Source organism: Jaculus jaculus, chromosome 4 (assembly GCF_020740685.1).
Source record: "Jaculus jaculus isolate mJacJac1 chromosome 4, mJacJac1.mat.Y.cur, whole genome shotgun sequence".
In the NCBI taxonomy this organism is placed as follows: domain Eukaryota; kingdom Metazoa; phylum Chordata; class Mammalia; order Rodentia; family Dipodidae; genus Jaculus; species Jaculus jaculus.
In genome coordinates, this window is record NC_059105.1 from 47,710,511 (window position 1) to 47,731,730 (window position 21,220).

Sequence of the window (21,220 nt, forward strand, 5' to 3'; positions counted from 1 at the left end):
AAATTTCTTGCAGCTTCTTCCACTTACTTAAATAATGAAAATTGTTCTTCATAGAGTTCTGGCCTTCAGCAAATCCCCATGTTAACAAGATATCTTTATAAATTGGTGTTTTATTAATATATAAGTTCTGAGAGTAGGAGGAATGAAAGCATAGAGTAGAGGAAAAGACCAATATATTACCTGCTCTCATGAAGATTATACCTCAGAAATTGAGCACATCTTACTTTCACCTCAAGGAATCTATGTCTTCTTCTGAAGTGCGAACAAAATTGTCAAATGTGTGTATGTTTGTCTTAGCCATTCTCTGAAAGGCTTTACTTGAGGCAGCGACACTGAGCTCCTGTAGAGAAGGGAGGAGCGCATCTGGAAAGCAAGCCCTGAACAAAGCGTTGCCAACAGTGGGAAAGAGGGAAGATGCCAGCAGCAGGAGATGTGGGGACCAAGTTAAATCAGTCCCATGGGGTAGAGGGAGGAGAAATTAATTAATTGGAAAAGGAGGACCCTGTGAAATATTCTAAACAATTGCTCAATTTTGTGCTGTGGCTTAATTAATCTAATTTTTTCACTGAAACAAACACTCATCCTGGTGAACTCAATGTAACCAAAATTTTCTTCCTGCTTTGATTCTCGTTTTATCATTTTGTTATGATTTTTAAATGGACTTGATATATGCAAATTATTTTAGCAGATATACAGGGTGTTCATTCCTGAATTTCTTTGGGTTAATTTTGGAGATATTTCCTTAGTCTTGGGTATCTTAATTTGCCATTTAGATAGGCAAATGAGACACCATGCTTTTTATTTTGTTCTTCTGTTTCTATAATTGATGAATAGTCAAAGCTTAATCTGGAGTGAAGGCATAAAGAGTGAGCACACAAAGCCAGCCACCCTGCTCCTTCTGTAATACAAAATGTTAAGACAAACCTCACTTACAAAGTCACTTCTCCAAATCCACTCTGAGAAAGATGCAAAGCTCCTTGAAGATGCAGGCAGCTCCAGATCTCAGAGTTTTGAAGATGAGAATCAACAGAGGCAGTGTTGTTGCCATTCTCATCATCATGGCTGAGGTAGAAACACCAATCCTCGCTGATAAGGACATCTGTGCTAACTTGTCCTAGCTAATAATTCCTTAGTAGGTGAACATAAAAACCATGGAAAACAACAATAACATGCAACTTTTTAAGCACCTTAGTATATTTCCTGCCAGTATTTTTAAGTGTGATCTACATAATTCTGACACAGATGGTCTAAAGCCTACACCGTGAGAGTTGCTGGTGTGTAGACAAACCCTCTTGCGATCAAAGTGATCCAGTAGTGCTTCTACTGCAGGGGGCGGGGGAAGGATTCAAGACTCATCAAAGTTATGAGCAGAAGTGATAATTAAGTGCTCCTCACCAAATTACACGTGTTTATGACACTTGCTAACATTACAGGTGATATTACGGAAGAGGTAATGGAAGGAATATAAGAGCCAGAAGACAGGGAGTGAACAGTGCTTTAGAACACGATCTTCTGGACATGAAGTGGCCATTGCATTCCTGACCTCACAGAGGCTGATGTTACCTGCAGAATACTTTATTCACAAACAACTTCTCATGGATGATGGAGGAAGGAAAAATTAAAAAAAAAAAACAAACTCAAACTAGAAGAACTGATTGGAAAAGAAGAAGGGGATAAAAGGAAGGAGTATAGGGACACAAAAGAAAATCATGGAAGAGGATTATTATCAAAATATTATGAACATGTATGCAAATTGACAATGAAAAGAATACACAGTCCAAGGCTCTACATTATATTCCCAGGAGCTCAGGAATGTGCTTGTGAATCTGTACATTTAAAAGTTGATGCCTAGCAGTTATGGTGTTTCCCTGTGAAGCGTAATAGCCCAGGTTCAATTCCCCATTAGCTATGTAAGTCAGATGCACATGGTGGAGCATTCATATGGAGTTCATTTGCAATAGCTTGAGGTTCTGGCATGCCCATTCTCTATCTGTCTGCCTCTTATTTTTCCTCTCTCTCTTAAATACACAAACAAATAAATAAAATATTTAAAAGTTTTCTGGCAGATCATAATTTTCAGCCTGTGTTATTAAAGGATCTTGTGAATCACCACATCTTGTGAACATGTCTTTGTTCTGAAGTTCACTAGCTTTCTCATGATATCTTTGTCTGTGAACTGGCTGTTGTGAAGGTTAAATAAAGCATTAGTTGGTTATTATTATCACTACATTTTATGCCCAGTTCTAAATAAGATAATAAGTAGAAATAAAACTGATTTCCCAACTTCAAGGACCATAGAGAAAAATAATATAAATATTAATTAAAATTTTAAATGAGGACTTCTGTTTATTTCTGTGGCAGTCACAGATGTGCATCTGTACCAAAATGCAATGACCTAAATAACCAAGGATAATATAAAGAATTATAAGAACATTGAAAATTATATAACATTATTTCTAAATGTTTAATTGATGAGAATTTAGCCTAACAAAAAATATTAAAGCTATAACTAACAATCAACTTTTACTTGGCATTTTATGAATTAAAACAAGGGGCAGAAAATAAAAACAGTGTATATCTTCAAAAGGAATTTATGGAATGTGCCTTAAAACATCCTAAGACTATGACATAGTCTCACTCATCTACAACACCTAACCTGAATCTACCCAAGATACCTTACATACCCAGCAAGCACCTCATGGACTAGACAATAGGATGGATGGGGAGGGCGGGGAGGGCATCGAAGGGTGGAAAAACAGTAATAAAAAAAAAAATCCTAAGAATCCCCTGAAATTTTGTGTACATGGTTGTTTATATGAATATTTCTGAGAAAGCTTCTATACTTTCATTTGATTCTCAAAGGACATGGTAAAACCCAGAAATGTTAAGGACCACTGAAAATTCCTATTTAGCACATTTTATGCATGTTCTTATCCATGCCAAGGAAGTTTCTCTCCTGGTGGCATTCCAAATGATTTATGTTTGCTTTCTGTTAACTGACCCTTGAAACTTTTTCTCAAGCTAGAACCACCCAATGTCCCTTAAAAAGAGAGGGGGGGGGGGAGGAAGAATGCATCCTGGGAAACCTAAAGTAGTTTCAGGACTACCTCAGCCTACTCAGTTCTTCAGGCAGCCCCACGGAAACTGGTGCACATGTTATACCAGTTCCAGGGCGCAGACTTAGGATCATTTGCTGAAGTTTGCCCTTCTCATTTTTTTTTTTTTTTTTTTACCCATTTGCTCAGTCTTTTGAATTATTTTCCACTACTTCTATGTTTCTTTTCATCTCAGATAGGAAAGAGAAAGAACTTCCCTGGAAGAATATGATTTGATTTTGTTACATTTGCCAACCTAGCATTTCTTACATTGGTATTTTATTTATAATGTGGAAATAGCACTATTGATGCTGCATACTTTATTTCTCTCTTCTTTTAGGTGTGTCTGCAACATTGACTGTTCTCAAACCAACTTCAATCCCCTCTGTGCTTCTGATGGGAAATCTTATGATAATGCATGTCAAATCAAAGAAGCATCGTGTCAGAAACAGGAGAAAATTGAAGTCATGTCTTTGGGTCGATGTCAAGGTAATGATCACACAAAAATTCATTTTAAAGAATGTTTTTAGTCTCTATGAAGAAATGGAAAGTGAAGATAACTCTTTATTAGGCAGCTATTTCATTTCTGAAAGACGGTTCTGATTTACAATGGATAGCATAGCCTGACTGTAGAATCTGTGTTGATTATAGGTGTTTGCAGGCCTATCGGCAATGGTCCATGTCTTTTTCTCCATAATAGGACTGTATTGTCACAGTGCCATGAACACAGAAGCCAATAGCTAGAAGATAGCAGGCATTCTCTTTGCAAAGGGTAAAAAGAGAGTCTAACAATGAATCTAAGAATGTACTAGAAACCTTGAGACTAAAAGCAAATCACTCCCTTTTTTGTAGTATTGATTCAGTGGAAACATTTGAAGTGCATTCTTAGGAACAAAAAGTACTAGTATATTGCTTTTTTGTTTGGAGTCAAATGTTTCTGGGGCTTTGACTTGTTATTCTTTTACTCAGCTTATCTCAGTGACAGCGATGAGTCTTGTCCTTGTGCCAGACTGTAGGAAAGTGCCACCATTCTCTTAGTCACTCAAACAGAAATACAGTGAAAGTCCGTCATTACATATGGGTGGTTCAGGTTAATAACCACTTTTTTAAGTAATGAAGATAATTTGGAAGAGATAATTTGACTGATATTTCAGAAATGGTTAACCAGTCTTTGTTGTTAATTTTCTTAACACAGACAACACAACTACAACTACTAAATCTGAAGATGGGCATTATGCGAGAACGGATTACGCAGGTACTTAAAATTTTCTGCTGCAAAATGTGAACCTTTCTATAAGCTAGTCTTGAGGAACACTTTGCCATTCATCCTAAGTTGAGTCTGGCAGGCCTCTGATGTTGCCTGATCTTTTCTTAGTGTAGTCTTTCACAAGCAAGAGCAAATTTTTGTTGAAGCAAATAAGACTCACTTTTTCTTATCAGAGTTAAAGCAATTGTCAAAGATGTCAGTAAGATATAATTAACTTGTTTTGACAGTGCAAATGGTAGAAATGACAAAACATTTATCAAATTAATGGGCATCAATGGAAATTAATGCAGCTTTGGCAGTATATTGTAATAAATGCATATGTGCTTATTTGAATTTCCATAAAAGTCAACAATAAAAAGTTTGCTAGTCTCTGACAAACTAGAGAGGAAGGACAACCACACATAGTCATATAAGCTATCTCTATTTAGATGGAAAGTTTAAAATGAACATACAATTTGTTTTAAAAAATAACTACTTCCTTTAACTTACTTAGATTGTAGAATGCAGCTTCTCAGATATGTGAAGTAAAAAGAAATTTTATATGAAAACATATATTTGTTTGATAACTATAGAATTTATTACGAGGAATAAATTATGCTACCTAATACCATTTTCCGAGAGTAAAAAATAATTTATGAGAATGCAATTGGACTTTCTTCAGATACCTACAATGATAACAATTATGAACAAAATTTTAAAAGTGAAATTGTTGCAGTTTTTAATGGTATATAAGGTTATTTTAAATGGAATTTTCCAGTTAGTTACTAAGTAATTGTAATTAGTTTTATAGCTAATAGTCAAACACAAATATGTGAACTTCTTATCTTTCAAAATATGCACTGCCATGTACTATCATTAATTATTTTATTCTGTAATTCCATTTCTGTCATTATGTTTGTACATATAATAAATCCATAAGAAACTTTCAAAAATTACTCAAATATATTAGGAGATAAGAATAAAAGGAGATTTTGTTAAGTTTTTTTTTTTCCATAGTTTATCTTAGTGTTTTAATTCACTGATAAAACCTTTCATATTTTAATGGCTTAAAATTATTACAATGTCATACACAATAACATCTATATATACTAGGTTCCCAAACACCCAGGAGAGATATTAATAGATGTACCTTGAGAAGTGTATGAGTTACTTTCTTGTTGATAAAGTAAAATGCCCAACCAGAAGAACCATATGGAAAGAGTATCCAGAGTAAGTGTCCGCCTTGGAAGGGAAAGCAGGCAGGAACAGACAGAAGGTGCACATCTTGACAACAAGGAAGAAGTAAGGAGTTCCAAAGTACCAAGAATGGCTGGATTTGACTTCTCACTGTCCATCCTTAGTGACACACATCCCCCAGCAAGGCTCCACAAACTTCCCAAACAGCAGCACCAAGTGGGGCTTTCATATTCAAACCACCACAAGGATAGTCTAGTGGTGAGTTTAGGAAGTGTTGCAATAAACAAATGGATCTTTGATTCAGAACTCCTCTTCTCCTGTTTTAAAAATAAGTACCTTTATGTATTTCTCAGGTGATTGGTTTCAGAACCCCCTCCAAAATGTAAAAAACATTTAAGTCCCTTACATAAAATGAATAATATTTGCATATAGCCTATACATATATTCTTATATATTTAAGTGATCTCTAGATTATTTATAATACCCTAATGAAGTGTAAAGTCTATGAAAATATTTGTTATACTGTGTTGCTTAAATTATAGCAACAAATAAACAAAAGCCTCCATACATATTCTCTAAGATGCAACTATTTGTCAAACATTCTTTGATCCATAATTAAATCCATGATGCAGAAACCATGGATATGGTGATCCATAACATTTTACTTTCATATGTGTAAAATTTCTAAAACATGCAAAATCCACACAAATTTAGGATATATAACATCATGAATCCTTATGGAAAGACCATTGTAAAACAATAACATCAAAGCATAGCTAACAGCTCCATCCCCACTCCCATCTTGTCTTCTTAGCTCAATAATATGTGGAACTAAATTCCAGAAATTGTAAGTTTTCCTTCATAAATAATTTAGCATAGTACTTAAGAATAGCAACTCTTTTTTAAAAAAATAACCATACCATAGTCATCCCTTAAATACTTATGAGTAATAGCCATAGCACACAGCTTTCTTCAAAATTATTTGAAGTATAACAAATTGTTGTATATTTTACAGGATTGGTATTTCCCAAAATGAACATAGAGAAATTATTAAAAACAATAAAGGCTGAAGCTGATAAAATTTTAAATTTTAAATAAGAGCAATATAAATTTAATATTTGATTATAACTAACTATCTTGACAATAGTATAAGCAATTGTTACTAATTGCACATCCCAACAACTTTTTACCTCTATTTTAAACTCATTCATTTGGAAAATTCTTTTAGAATGTTACTTTCTATAAATAGTTCTCCACTGAATTATCCATCATTGGGTATATAAGAAAATCAATCCATTACTGGAGAATATTATTCCCAAAATAAAGAACTCTTCAAGTTAATCTGAACGGTGGGTAATACTTGTACATATAAATAAAATGGTACCAATAAATATAGTAGAGTTTGTCAGCTTCTCATATTGAATATCACAGTTCACTTATAAAGAGATTTTAGAATTAAACTCTAATTACAAATAAGCTCGTATTTGGTTCTTGTTTCTAGCAGATCATCTGTGATGTTGAATACCACTGTTTTTAGTTCACTTTTCTGTCTATTTTGTCTATTTACTAGACATGGAAAGATTGGAGCATACAAGAAAAGGATCTAGTCATTCTCTGTTGTCTGGATTTTTCTATTTTAGCATAAGATTTACGATTTACCTACTTCACCTCGAAGAAAAACATTTAAGATGAAAGTAAAGTTAGAAAATGCATGCTTGTTGAAACAATCAAACTTCAAGACAATAATAATGATAATGTTAATTGCAGTTCCCAACTACACACTGACTGCCTACTTAAAAATATCCTAAAATTTATTCTAGATATCTTATTTGCATACATGGTTTGACTTAAAATGACAGCATATACCCTCTTTAGAAATTATTTAAATAGTAATGTTCCTCAACATTTCCAGCTTTTCTTTTTTTTTAATTTTTTTTAAATTTATTTATTTGAGAGCGACAGACACAGAGAAAGTCAGATAGAGGGAGAGAGAGAGAATGGGCGCGCCAGGGCTTCCAGCCTCTGCAAACGAACTCCAGACACGTGCGCCCTTTTGTGCATCTGGCTAACGTGGGACCTGGGGAACCGAGCCTTGAACTGGGGTCTTTAGGCTTCACAGGCAAGCGCTTAACCGCTAAGCCATCTCTCCAGCCCCATTTCCAGCTTTTCAATAGCACTTGGATTTTTCCAAATTTTAAAGCACAAACTTTGGAAAAGAACCAAAAGGAATCCATTACAAAATGTGTGTGTTATTGTCCTCTTAATGTGTATTTCACATGTTATAAACTGTCTAAGGAGGAAAACAGGAACTATATGACTCACATTTCTAGAAGTTTGCTCCATGCTCACAATTCTCTTATGTCACAGTCACTTCCCTTGTTTAACAAATATTTGTGGACCCTCCCACCAGAGGGAATGAACAATCGTAACTCACTCACTTTTTCCTTATTTTAGAAGCCCTTACCAATCCCGCTTTCATTCCTTTGGGACTAATTTAAAAGTTATTAATACAAGAACATGTGCTTCTAATTATAAAAGCAGCTATCTTCTCTAAAGAATGCCTAAATTTTAAAATACATTTATTAAACTTCCTTTTTTTAGTATCATTTAAAAGCAAAAGATTCCAACAAAAATAAAAAGGGCCTGAATTACATTTAAAATGAAAACTAAGACAGCCATGCCTAAAATAAAGATAATGTATATAGTAGACTATATACATTATATATATATATATATATATATATATACATATACATATACATATACATATACTATACATATACATATACATATACATATACATATACATATACATATACATATACATATACATATACTATTTATATATGAATATATATATGTATGTATGTATGTATGTATGTATGTTCACTGTCTAACTTGCACAGAAACATGAATTCCATGATCTACACAGGCACATAAAATGTAATGGGCACCAGGAAGCCAAAGAATTTGCCAGCTCATCCCTGCCAGTGTTACTTTGTGATTGTGCTGACTTGAATTGCTATTCTGTCCTCTCCCATTTAATGAGACCCAAGGCATTACTGGGTCTTGAATCAAGGGGTTTGTATTGCTGTTTCTAGTCCTAGTGGCAAGATCCCTGCTACACAAGCTAAATGGACAATTTAATACTATTCTCCCTTCATCAATGTGAGGCTTGGGCTTAGAGTCAGGTCTGTCTTCATTGCAGATAGATTTAGAGACCACAGGTTGATAAACCCACAAAACTCAAGCCTTATGGTCTTTCTATTGTTGTGAATGCTAATATTAAACTTTCCCTTCTGACATTTAAAATAGTAAATGTTTTATCCCTTTTAAAACTTCCAACATTTAAAATATATATATGCATTTACTAATCCTCATCAAATCTTATAATAAAAAGAAAAGTTAAACATTGTTATTTCTCTTTATCTATGTCTCTCTGTCTCTCTGTCTCTCTCTGTCTCTGTCTCTGTCTCTCTCTCTATATATATATATAGATAGATAGATAGATAGATAGATAGATAGATAGATAGATAGATTATAATATTTATTTCCTGATTATGCTTTTGTCTACAATTCTCATCATGCTTCAGAAAACATGGCTACATATTTGTCCCATAAAAATGTACTTAATTTTATGAGTTGCTAGATGTTTAAAAAATGAAATTCAACTAGTTTGTTTTTTATCATTCTGAAAGTAAAATATATTTTATTTTATGACATCCTATATTAGTTTTCAAAATGGATTTTCAATGTCTTGTAATTAAAATAAACTCAATGGAAGTGTTTAAGCAGAGATTGAAAACATAAAAGCAGAACTGTTAAGAAAAATAAATATACCAGGAACATAGACACTGCATTTAGCTCTAAACTTCCTTGCAACCAATATAAAAAAAAAAAGAAATTGTAGCTGAGTCAATTTATTCCACAAAATATCTATAGAATCCTTGTTATGTGTGAGCACTGTCCCAGGCTTCCGAAAAGGGAACAAAAACCTCTGTCTCTATGAAAATGGAACCTGGGTTTTCATTGTCTGATAAAAATAAATTTAAAAGAATAAGTTCAGAGACCAAAGAGAAAGTTTCTCTATGCTAAATTTTATGGACATATTTAGCACTTAGCTTTTTATGAGGCATCACTGGAAAACATTGAATTCAACAGTGAATTTTAAAAAATAAGCCAAGAGGCCACCCTGAGACTACACAGTGAATTCCAGGTCAGCCTGGACTAGAGTGAAACCCAACCTTGAAAAACAAACAAAAACAAAAACAAAACACAACAAAAAGCCAAGAGGCTCTCTGTATGGCTGGAATGTTTTGAATCAACTTTTGATAAAATGCTAGCACATAAAATACGTATAATTCAATGAGAGTGTGTCTATGGCAGGTTAATGAGTTCCATTTATGTATATCTTCAAATTGGAAATAATAAATAAATACCACATTATAATATCATACACTCATTGCCTCTCAGGCAAGAATGCCTAGCTGATTCTCCTCATATCTCTCTAGGATAACTAGAATCTGAATAATAGAATAATCAGAAAACCCCAGTAAGATCAAAAACATGAGATGAGAGCACATGCATGATAGAAAGTAAGTCCCCTAGTTTTTACTGTGGATCAATGAGAAAGAAAAGTCCTAGGTCTCTGGATCCTCAGAGTAAGCTGGGTTTCCCTAGCTCTGAATCTGGCTACAGACATAACTGTCGTGTCTCCATGTGCCAAGTCACTGTCTCTTGTCACATGTAGGAAAGCTTACTTATAAGAAAACTTTCTCTTCAGAAGTGCCTTTATCTTTTAGCAATAATTGAAATATTAAGCCCAAGTCTGGAACATGGACAAAAGAAGCCAGAACATATAAACCAATTTCTATCCATACTATTAGTATTCCATCAGCTATTTCCCACACAAGGCAGAAAATGACATCTCAAAAGGGCATCTACATTGTCTAAGTGAACTTTTAAAGGAATATGTTCTTTATAGAAATATTGCAAAATTACAAAGCTTTCCTTCATATCTTGCTTCATTCAGCCTTCACAAGAGAAATGTGAAGAAGATACTATAAGCATTTGACAGATGAGAAATGGAGGTTCAGGGAGATTAAATGAAAAAGAGTGAGTGACAGAGCTAAAGTTTAGGACATCACTGCTAATTCTAGATTCCAGCAAGTGTGAAAAGTAAGGAACCCCAGGGAAGAAGTTTAAATGCCACATATCCTTAGGTGCTTGAGAACTGACACTGTGCCCTGAACACGAATCCCGTGGGCATTCCATAATCAAAACAGCTTTGTCATAATATCTGTGCTGCTGTGAGATACTCGAAAAGAGTTACTCTTTTCTTTAGCGTGCCTCTGTAGATTCTAAGCATCCTATACTTGCCATTGTGTTTGGTTTTAAAACTCTCCTGCTGTTTCCTATTTCACAGAGAAGCTAAACAGAATACCATTTGCTACCCAGAAATCCCACATTAATAGAAGAGAACGGATCACCAACTTCTTCACAATACTTTGCAGTTCACAAGTATTTATCCATATGACCTCACTTGTTTTCATATCAAACCAGTGTAACAGGGTTACAGCCATGAAGGGGGCAAAAACGAAGGCTCCAAGAAACTAGGAGACTGGCCTGTAACTTGTCACAGTGCATTCATACTGTGACCACACCCGTATAAATGGCCCATTTGCTTGATTTGCTGAATATTTGCTTTGATGGCCCCTCTACTGTGCAGATACAGCTATGAATATCAAGTGGTTTCATATCATATTTAAAGGACGAGTTAATTCAGTCATGGCTTAAAAATCTACATTTAAAATGGAAGCGTTTTGCATTTGCTCATGAACACAAGAAGCACTTCCCCAGAAAACACGTTATGTCTGGGCCAATAATTTGATCTGTGGGAAATAAATAAATAGCAGTAAATGCAGGCAGCAGCTTGTAGCTCAAATATTGGTATCAGCAGTGAAATAAATAAAATGTTTGCCCAGGCTATTACAGTGCCACTAGACTAGCCTAGAATATTTTAGTCCAGGAAATGAATTAAGTTGTCAAGACTTCTGAGGAACAGTGTCTCCATTCAAGTATTTCACCCTCTGGGATTTTTATTAGGAGTGTTGCAAAATTCGTAAAGCCTTCTGTGGACACCAACTCCCAATTTTTTGTGCTTTCTTGAATGTCTGTGCTTTCATTGTTTTCTCCCCACAATCATGAAGCCGGTCATCTGTAATATGATGTTATGTGCATGGTTATAGATGATTACAGAGATGGTGTTTGCAATACAGATGAAGGCTTGCTGTTGAAGATTTGCCTTGGGCCCTAGTAGACACTCTGTATAACTTTATGTTTATGCCCCAGTTCCTAAATGCATTCTACATCATTTATGTGCACTTTCTCCTGTTTGAAATGCTCCTTTCTGAAACAATTTATTCACCTGGAGGTGTGACTTAGCTACTTACCTTTTCCTTCTAGAAATGTGTGGCAGCTGGTTTTTTAACCTTGGGCCAATTTTCTGACCTTCCTGAACCTCAGTTGCTTTGTCTGCTCAAAGAAATCAATAAGCCTAATTCCAAAACATAGAATTTAATATTTAAAGTCATCATGCAAGGCATTAACAAGCAACTAGAGATAACTAGTCTTGCTTCTTTTGTTTTGTTACTTTTGTTTTGGTCAGAAAACTAAAAAGAAATCATTTTTATGGAAAATACAACCCATGATCTGTCCATGTTGTTTTCAGAGGATTTTTATATATAGTACCATTTATGGACCCAAGTACAGTAGATTTGCATGAATGTTTCCTATCAAGGCATATAACATTTTTTAAATTAATTCATATGGTCATATTTACTGAGAACATATTTATATTATTTTAGCACATTGACATGTCTAAGTTTTCACAGTGTCATTAATTTTCATTTTCCCACAATCATCATAATTTCATGTATGGTTTACTTTAATCACTAGATAATATAATCATCAAACTGCTACTGCATGTGATAAATAAAATTTTGGTGGGAAGATATAAGCATATAACAGAACTGCAAATGACATCAGTTTGACCTTTCAAGTTAGTCTTTATACTCTGGGGTACATGTTTGAAAGACCAAATATTTATGTTTTTTTTAACATATTTAATAAGTGACCAAGCAAAAGTAAAAGGAATGAGGGGCTGGAGAGGTTGCTCAGGGGTTAATGGTGCTTCCTTGTAAAGCCTGACTCCCTGGGCTCGGCTGCCCAGCATCCATGGAAAGCTCGATGTACAAAGCGGCACAAGCATGTGAAGTTCAGATGTGGTGACAAGAAGCCCTGGCATGTTTTCTTTCCCTCTCTCTCTCAATATCTCTCTGTCTCTCCGAGTATATATAGGAATTTACTTCTGTTTACGTAAAACTTCATTTTCACTTGGAAATGACAGTGTTCACATTTGATAATTAACACACACAAACACATCCATCTAATGTGAAAATAGGGCTGGAAAGATGGCCTAGCAGTTAAGGCACTTGCCAGTGAAGCATAAGGTCTTATGTTCAACTCTCCAGGTCCCACGTTAGCCATGTGTGCAAAGGTGAGACCAAGTATAAGGTTGCATATGCCCACTAGGTGGCACAAGCATTTGGAGTTCGGTTTCAGTGGCTGAGGCCCTAAAGTACCAGTCCTCTCTCATTCCATTTCTCCCTCCCTCCCTCCCTCCCTCCCTCCCTCCCTCCCTCCCTCCCTCCCTCCCTCCCTCCGTCCCTCCCTCTCTCTCTCTCTCTCTCTCTCTCTCTCTCTCTCTCTCTCTCTCTCTTTCTCAAAGAAAATACAAAATAAAATGAAAAAAATATTTTAAACAAAATCTGATCATCCTGTTTGGCATAGGAGGCAAAGAAGGAAAAGCTGTTTGAACTAAAACACCCCGATATTTTTAGGGAAAATGCCTGTACTCTTTCTGCATTCACCTGTTCATCTTCATCCCAAGCATATTATTTGTATTTCTAGAAAGAGCAGTAAGGGTCTGGAGGGATGGCTTCATGGTTAAGGCATTTGCCTGCAAATTCAAAGGACCCAAGTTTGATTCCTCAGGACCCACATTAGCCAGATGCACAAGGGAGATCACATGTCTGGAGTTCATTTGCAGTGGCTGGATGCTCTGGCATGCCCACTGTCTGTCTGTCTCTCTCTTTCTCTACCTCCCTCCCTCCCTCCCTTCTTCTCTTTTTCTCTCTCCTTCTTTCTCTGCCAAATAAATAAATTTTTTAAAAAGAGGAATAGGGAAAACAATGTATATAGAATGTATGAAACTGAATGAAAGTGGATTTCATTCAATGCTCTATATAATTTCAGAGCAAATGTTTTCTATTACATTAGTAAATAAAATTCAAGCAATCTAAATGCTCGGGGCCTCAAACCCCTAACATATGAACCCACATTATCTGGTGAAATTTCATTTCAGACATCTTGATGCTTTGAGACTGTTCAGAAATAGTCATCAAAGCAGACCAAAAATGAACCCAACATGGCTCAGGGAAATTTTGCGGAAGAGGGGGCAGAAAGAATGTCAGAGCCACATGTTGGGTCAAGATATGCAGAGACATTTATCGTACCAATAACTGTGAGCTAACTCCACAATGCATGACCCATATACCTCAACAAGGAAGGGCCAATGGGGAGGGGGTAGGTCACGGATGAGCCTAATAATGGTACCAAACTGCCCGTATTTGCTGAGTAGAAAACTAATTTTAAAAAAGCAAAAAAAAAAAAATTGTAAATAGATATAATACTAAAACTCTCACAGAAATTGCAAACATTGTTTCATGAATATAGCTTATTTCCTCCAGTTCATTTGGAAAGCACACTTTTTTAGTCTGAATTTCAATGTGTTCAAGAAGAATCCAACTTATTATCCAAACTCTAGCATAGAAAAATGTGTGGAAGTCAGTGGTAAATTGGGGAAAATGTTATAGTAATCTGAAAATAGAAATAAGGGCAAAAGAGTATAGAAATCTAAGAGTACTGAAGTCCAGAGGAGGAGGGTCAGAAATGTGTGGAGCATCATGTAGGTGAGCTTTGGAAAGTGTTGGGCTGTTAGGGCCAGAAAGACAGACTTCATGAAGGACAGATACTGACTGGGATCTGATTTCCTGGAAGATGGATAACTGGGTCAAGCTAGTGACTAAGTTCATAGTAGACAAACAGCTAGGGCTCTCAGACTTGCAGACTCAGAAATCTAAACTCTGATTTCACCAAAAATAAACTGTCCTTCAGTGGGGAACTCACATTAATCAAACTAAAGACCTGAGTATTGATTTTTCAATGAAAAAAAAAGTTGCCTAGAGAACTTCCATCCTCCAACCAATATGTTCTTTTGCTAGAATTGAATTATATGAAAAGCCCAGTTAAAATGTGATTACACAGTGAGATTTTAAATGTGCAAAATATCAAGCTGAGAGGCCTGATGAAAACATTTACAAAGTAGAGTTATTCCTGCCCTCCAATCCATGTGAATAAGACTTGACCTTGGTCAGAACTCTTCTCCATGGTCAGAATTGTACTAACACATTTGGATCCTGTGACTCTTTTATCTGAGTTTCCATTAACAGGTAGTGTCTTATCAAATCCACCTATTATTTGATGTGGAAAGCTTAATCAGAGTACAATAGGCTTGTTCTCCCAAAAGCCATTTTAAGACTGTCATTTCAAACTTTTGAATGAGAATGGAGCCAATATGTGCTCCTCTGCAATCTCTCCCCTCAACATCCCCCAAGAGGCCAAGAGGGCTGTTAGCTTGGCTCAGTGGTAGAGTGCTTGCCTAATATGCCCGAAAGCTTGATCTCCAGCACCAGGGGAGAAAAGAAAGAAAAAATTGCACACACACCCCCCCCCGCCGGAAACAGTAGTGAGAGTATATGAATCAAATCGTACTAGATTCGTCATGAAGATCTTCTTATATTATAAAACTTGCAAAAGTTTTTATACAGGATTAATGGTGAAAGCCACAACTTTTTTAAACAAATAGTCTAAAGGGTTTTGACTAATAACAAAGCACACTGAATAATTTTTAGAAAGCAAGTTGAATATTTTGGGATTTTCCTTAAGCAACTCTTGACACTTATATTAATGCATGCCCTCATTTCCTAGATGGTGAAATTGTAAATGTCTGATTTCATAAAACATAAACAGAATGGCATCTATCAATTATACCATGGAGACTGAGATGGAGGGCTCTGCAGAAAGCTGTACTGTAGTATCAATATTTAATAGGGTTATATAACATTCCTATAAAATATATGACAGATTTTTTTTTTAATTCTATACTTTTAGGCTTTCTTTAACACATTTTCTGAGGACCAAAACTATGTATCATATATTTTAAAACCCCATCCTAAAAGTATGTCATTGTTTTTTCTTCCAGTAACACAAATAAGCATTTGTTTTCCTACAAAAGTTTAGTTTTTAAGTCATTCATAAAATGAAGACTCATAAATGTTTCATTTTTCCTCCTGAAACTTAAGTACTCCAGAAAGATCATGCTATTAATTTATGAAGTTTGAACCAATAGGTGATTAGTGTTTTGTCAGGGAGTACCTCATCCAAGTTCACTTCCGAAGTCTAACTGTCCATGCCCTGTCACAGTTATTCTACCAGTCTCACATCACTGGCTTCTGTCCTACTTATTTTTTATGGTATTTAAAACATTCTGTAAAGTTGGTTTCCAATTGTTGCAAATAGTATCTGAACAAATTTTACTCCTGTCCCCATACCCCTGGATGCTCTCTGCCCCACACTTGCACATTCTCATTTGTTAATGTTTTCTACTTTTTAATGAAACATGTCTGCAGAGACATGAGAGAGACTAAGGAAATTATCTTTCAGGTTTTAATAAATTGTCCATTGACCTTAACACGTAGAGCCATCAATAGTAAGCAATGGCAATCATCCCACCCATTCCAGACAACCATTAACTCTTACTTATGTAAGTGCAATGGCAGACCTGTGTTCTAGTACTGAAACTGGATTCTTCCTCCAACTTAGTGCATTTCTGTGTGCTTCACCTGGGCTGTAAGTTGATCTGTGCTCAGGAAACAAGCTCATAGTACTGTGATCCTAAGAAAACCACTATCATCTTCACCAGAAGCATAGCTATCATCATCATCAGGGAAAATACCACTGAAATAGACTCCCTTAATTTATTCCAAAAAAACTAGAAATTATATGTTATCTGTAGTTTTAGACTCTAGAAAAGACTGGTCTCTGATGATGTGGCTAATCATATTACTTCTTAATTTTATTTGGATTATAGAGCAAATGACTTACAAACCACATTTTGTAGGGGAAAGAACCTGGCATCACTATATAGGAACTTTGAGTTTCCAAATTTTAGTTTCAAAATGGCTTTGGTTTATAAATAGTGCTCAGGTTTAGAAATCCTGCCTGATGGTACTAGAAATTATGAGAAAATACATATTATATGAAATCTAGAGGTGATCTCGAAGTGGAGTCCAGGCTGGGCTCCCTCTTCAGTTATTAATCCTCATGTTATCAGAGAGATACAATCAAAGGTCAAACACCAATTGCTCAGCAAGTTTCTATGCATCTTCCTGCAAAACACATACATGTTATATCTTTTTAACCTAATAGTTGACTCATAACAGAAATGTAAGGTTTCACAAATGAAGGGGAATATCTGTCTCTGAAAGACTTATTAGAATGATGAAGCTACATCTACCTAGACAAGGGGTTGTACTTCAATGATAGTAAGTTACTGTGGACTCTCCTAGTGCTGATTGGATCTCTTATCTTACTCTATGTTCCAACTGTGTTCTTACAACTTGGGCCCCCATTTTGCTTCTGTTCAAAGCTGTGTCATATTTTTGCTCACATTAGATGTTTCTTTTTACAGATTTTGACTAAATTGCTGAACCAAACACTGTGTATTTGAAAGCTTCTTTTAATGATGTTCTTTAAGTAGGCAATAACAACCCCTTCAAAGCTTCTTTTTGTTATCTGGGCCCTTCCTCATTATAAGTTTTGTAAGCATTGCTTCACAGAAATGCATTTAAAATCAACCGGCTAAATTCTATTGAAACATTCAACGGAAATTCTTAAAATTGAAATTGCTGCATTGCTTATGAAACAAACTGTGTAATGTTAAATGTAAAATATTAAAACTCAGAAACTTTCCTAGCCAAAGAAGGGGACTCTTAAAGAAAAGTCTCTTACATGTGACTTTAATACTCAACTACCTTGATCTATCAGATCTTGAGAGAAGGACACACATGTGCAACCCTAGTAGGTGCTTCCCAGGGACAGACCCTTCTTGGAATTGGAAATGAACCTTGCTGCATCTGTATCTTGTCTTACTTCTTGAAATAAAGTTATTGGTTTTGCAGAAAGGATAATGAGGATATTTGTTTAAACAGACAACTTGAAAAAAATCAAAAAGACAACAGTAAATGATAAATGAGCGAGTCTTTGCTACAGTAATTACCTGAGCATTGCAACAAATGAATAACTTTCACAGCAATGCTATTTTCTGTCAGGGATGATCCGGCTACCTGTTCATTCATGGTGTGCTCTGCTGCCCTTGTTACAGCAGAAAAATAGCTAAACAGGAAGAGTTGGTAAATAAATTATCTGAGGAATTTGCTAATGTTTTGAAAAACTTATGATTTCCTTTGTTGAATTAGTCTGTTTCTGAAAGGTGGAATTTTTTTGTTTGTTTTGTTTTGTTTTCATCTGCTGGTTTAATGCAAAATGATAAATCATTTTAATAAAAATTGAAGACTTTTCCAGCACAGACATGTGAAGTAAGTTATAATCACCTATAATCTATATAGTAAATTTTATTCTTTATGTGACTTGCTGATATCTGTTGAGGCATCTAATTTTCTTATGCAAAACACATAGGGCAAATTATCAAAAGCCACAAATTTGAAACCTAGATGCTCAATTCAAAATATTAATAATCTAGGGAAGTATCCTAATCTCTCCAAGAATTTTTTCAATGAAGATTACATATTTTATGCCTTTTCCATATGTTCTAGACATGAATGTCCTTTTGAAATGTTACTCATTCTGCAGTCATCAGGAATTATTGACAGAAATTTAGGATATGGATACACTTTATTATAGGATTTTTTTCCATGTCCTCATCACATTGTTGATTGGTTTCCAGATAGAAGAAGTGATTTAAGTTGGGCAGAAAAATTGGATCTAATTTTAGTGCCATCCATACTGAAGACTGTCAGATTCTGAATTCTCATTTGTGTGTATCAGTTCATTAGTCAGGGGATGTAAACAAATGGATGAACAGCTGTATCCACCCACATAAGGGACCTTCATGCCAATACTTTTCAAAAAGTAATATTTATGGCTGGAGAGATGAATTAGTGGTTAAGACACTTGCCTGCAAAGCCTAAGGACTCATGTTCAACTCTCCAGGCCCCATGTAAGCCAAACCCACAAGGTGACATAAGTGCTCAAGGTCACACATGCACACAAGGGGGCTCACACATCCTGAGCTCAATTTCAGTGACTGTAGGCTCTGGCATGCCAATTCTCTTCCCCGACCTCTCACATAAGAAAGGCCAGTCTGTTGGGCTTGTCTCAAAAACAAAAAGAAAAAATAATATTTAAATTTTCTTACCAAGTTGTAGGCTGCATCCTTATAACCCATTCATCATTTGAACATCTAGGACGATTCCATTTCCTAGCTATTGTTACCTGCAAAGCCTAAGGACGATTCCATTTCCTAGCTATTGTTGCCTGCAAAGCCTAAGGACTCATGTTCAACTCTCCAGGCCCCATGTAAGCCAAACCCACAAGGTGACATAAGTGCTCAAGGTCACACATGCACACAAGGGGGCTTTACAGCAGTAAATGTGGTAATCTATACATACATAAACCTTTCCAGTTTTCTTTTATTTAATTTTTTTGTTTATTTTTTATTTATTTGAGAACAACAGACAGAAAGAGACAGATATATATAAAGAGAGAATAGGCATGCCAGGGCCTCCATCCACTGCAGACGAACTCCAGATGCGTGCACCCCCTTGTGCATTTGGCTAACGTGGGTCCTGGGGAGTTGAGCCTTAAATCGGGGTCCTTAGGCTTCATAGGCAAGTGCTTAATCACTAAACCATCTCTCCAGCCCTCCAGTTTTCTTAAAAAGTATTAAATTGTAGTTCTTTCATTTGGCAAACAGGAAATAAAGAAATAGTCTAGTTTCTGGTATTCACAAAGATTATATGATAACTCCCTTCCATCATATAAATGCGCATTTATACTATATTAAATTTCTTTGAAGGAATAGATTTGCTGAGTTTTTGCCTTCATCTAACCCAATAGTTAATAATCCTTGGTTATAAAAAATAAAATATTTTTGCTTAATACTTTTTTCCATTGTGACTTGATTTCCAAGAGTTCCCTTCGTTTCTTTAAAATTTAAAGAAAAAAAAAAGAGCTAGGCATGGTGGTGCACACACCTTTAATCCCAGTACTTGGGAGGCAGAGGTAGGAGGATTGCTAAGAGTTCAAGGCCACCCTGAGACTACATAGTGAATACCAGGTCAGCCTGGACTACAGTGAGACCCTACCTTGGGGAAAAAAAAATTAAATTAAAAGTAAATATAAAGAAACATCAATAGATTACCTCCATATCTTATATTCCCTTTACCATAATATTTCAGTAGATGAGCTGCCCAGGGCTTAGCAGAATATATTTTTAAAGTATGATAAGACTTTGGATTTAATTTTGAGCCTTGAAATAGCATATAGTTCATTCACTTCTCTATGTGACATTTTAAAAATCCAAGTAAACAGTATTATTCTTGGGAAAGAAAAGCCCTTTCTCGCTAGATTCAGCATTTAGAAACAATATTGAATTGATTTGAATCAGAAAATTGTCTCTGAAAATCTGAAATGAATATAAACATTAGGCAGATGATCTCACCTCTGGTTTCCTCCCTTAGTCTTCTTCCATTTCCTTTGGTCCTTATTATTCATTCAAACTTTGTATGAATGTCAGATACATCCCAAAGCCACAGGGTGTACTTGCTCCTGTCAGAACCAGGCCAGGCTGCACTCTATAGGGCAGAATGTGCAAGCCGTCTCTGCCCTGGGGTGGGACCTTCTTAATAAGAAGCATGTTCTGTGTCCTAATCAGCCCACCAGGCAGGCACTGCCATCTCATGTGTCAAGATCACTTGTATCTTTTACTGTAGTTTTTCTCACCCACAAAACAAAATGGTGCTTTTAGGTGAATAAAGCTCTCCTGCCTTACCCTCCAGGCAGTATTCTTACATTCCTTGCCATGACAAAGGTTCATATCCTTTTTTGCCCTAGGAAGAAAAAAAAAGACTAAGATGCATCATTAATCATGCAAACTGTCTACTGCAACACTGCCAAGAAAATGATCATCCTCATATCACCCATCAATATTCCTGACACCTGTCTAAAAACTCAGGTCATGCATATCCATCTGCCTTTAGAGAAGTGTCAATGTGCAAACATTCCTTCACTATTTTTAGGGTCATGTTAACACTATTCATCACCTGCCTGTCAGTTCATCCAATTTGTCATATTATGCTGATCTCCCAGGGTCTAGTACTGGTCATTCCCCCACTCTGTATTTTGTTTTTAGAGCATTAGAGGGTAAAAATGTTCAGAAATTGTCAAATGTATACGAGGCAATGGGCTCCTATGATAGGCC

The 21,220-nt window shown here is 35.7% G+C and overlaps 1 protein-coding gene across 1 annotated transcript in view; it reads left to right on the plus strand.

The window, feature by feature from the left end:
• The window catches only part of Tmeff2 (transmembrane protein with EGF like and two follistatin like domains 2), a 269,110-nt gene that overhangs the window by 212,322 nt on the left and 35,568 nt on the right, over positions 1–21,220 (plus strand). The window contains exons 6-7 of the mRNA XM_004660244.2: positions 3,436–3,584; positions 4,291–4,350. Coding sequence (XP_004660301.1) covers positions 3,436–3,584; positions 4,291–4,350 — 209 coding nt within the window. The remainder of the gene's footprint in view (positions 1–3,435; positions 3,585–4,290; positions 4,351–21,220) is intronic.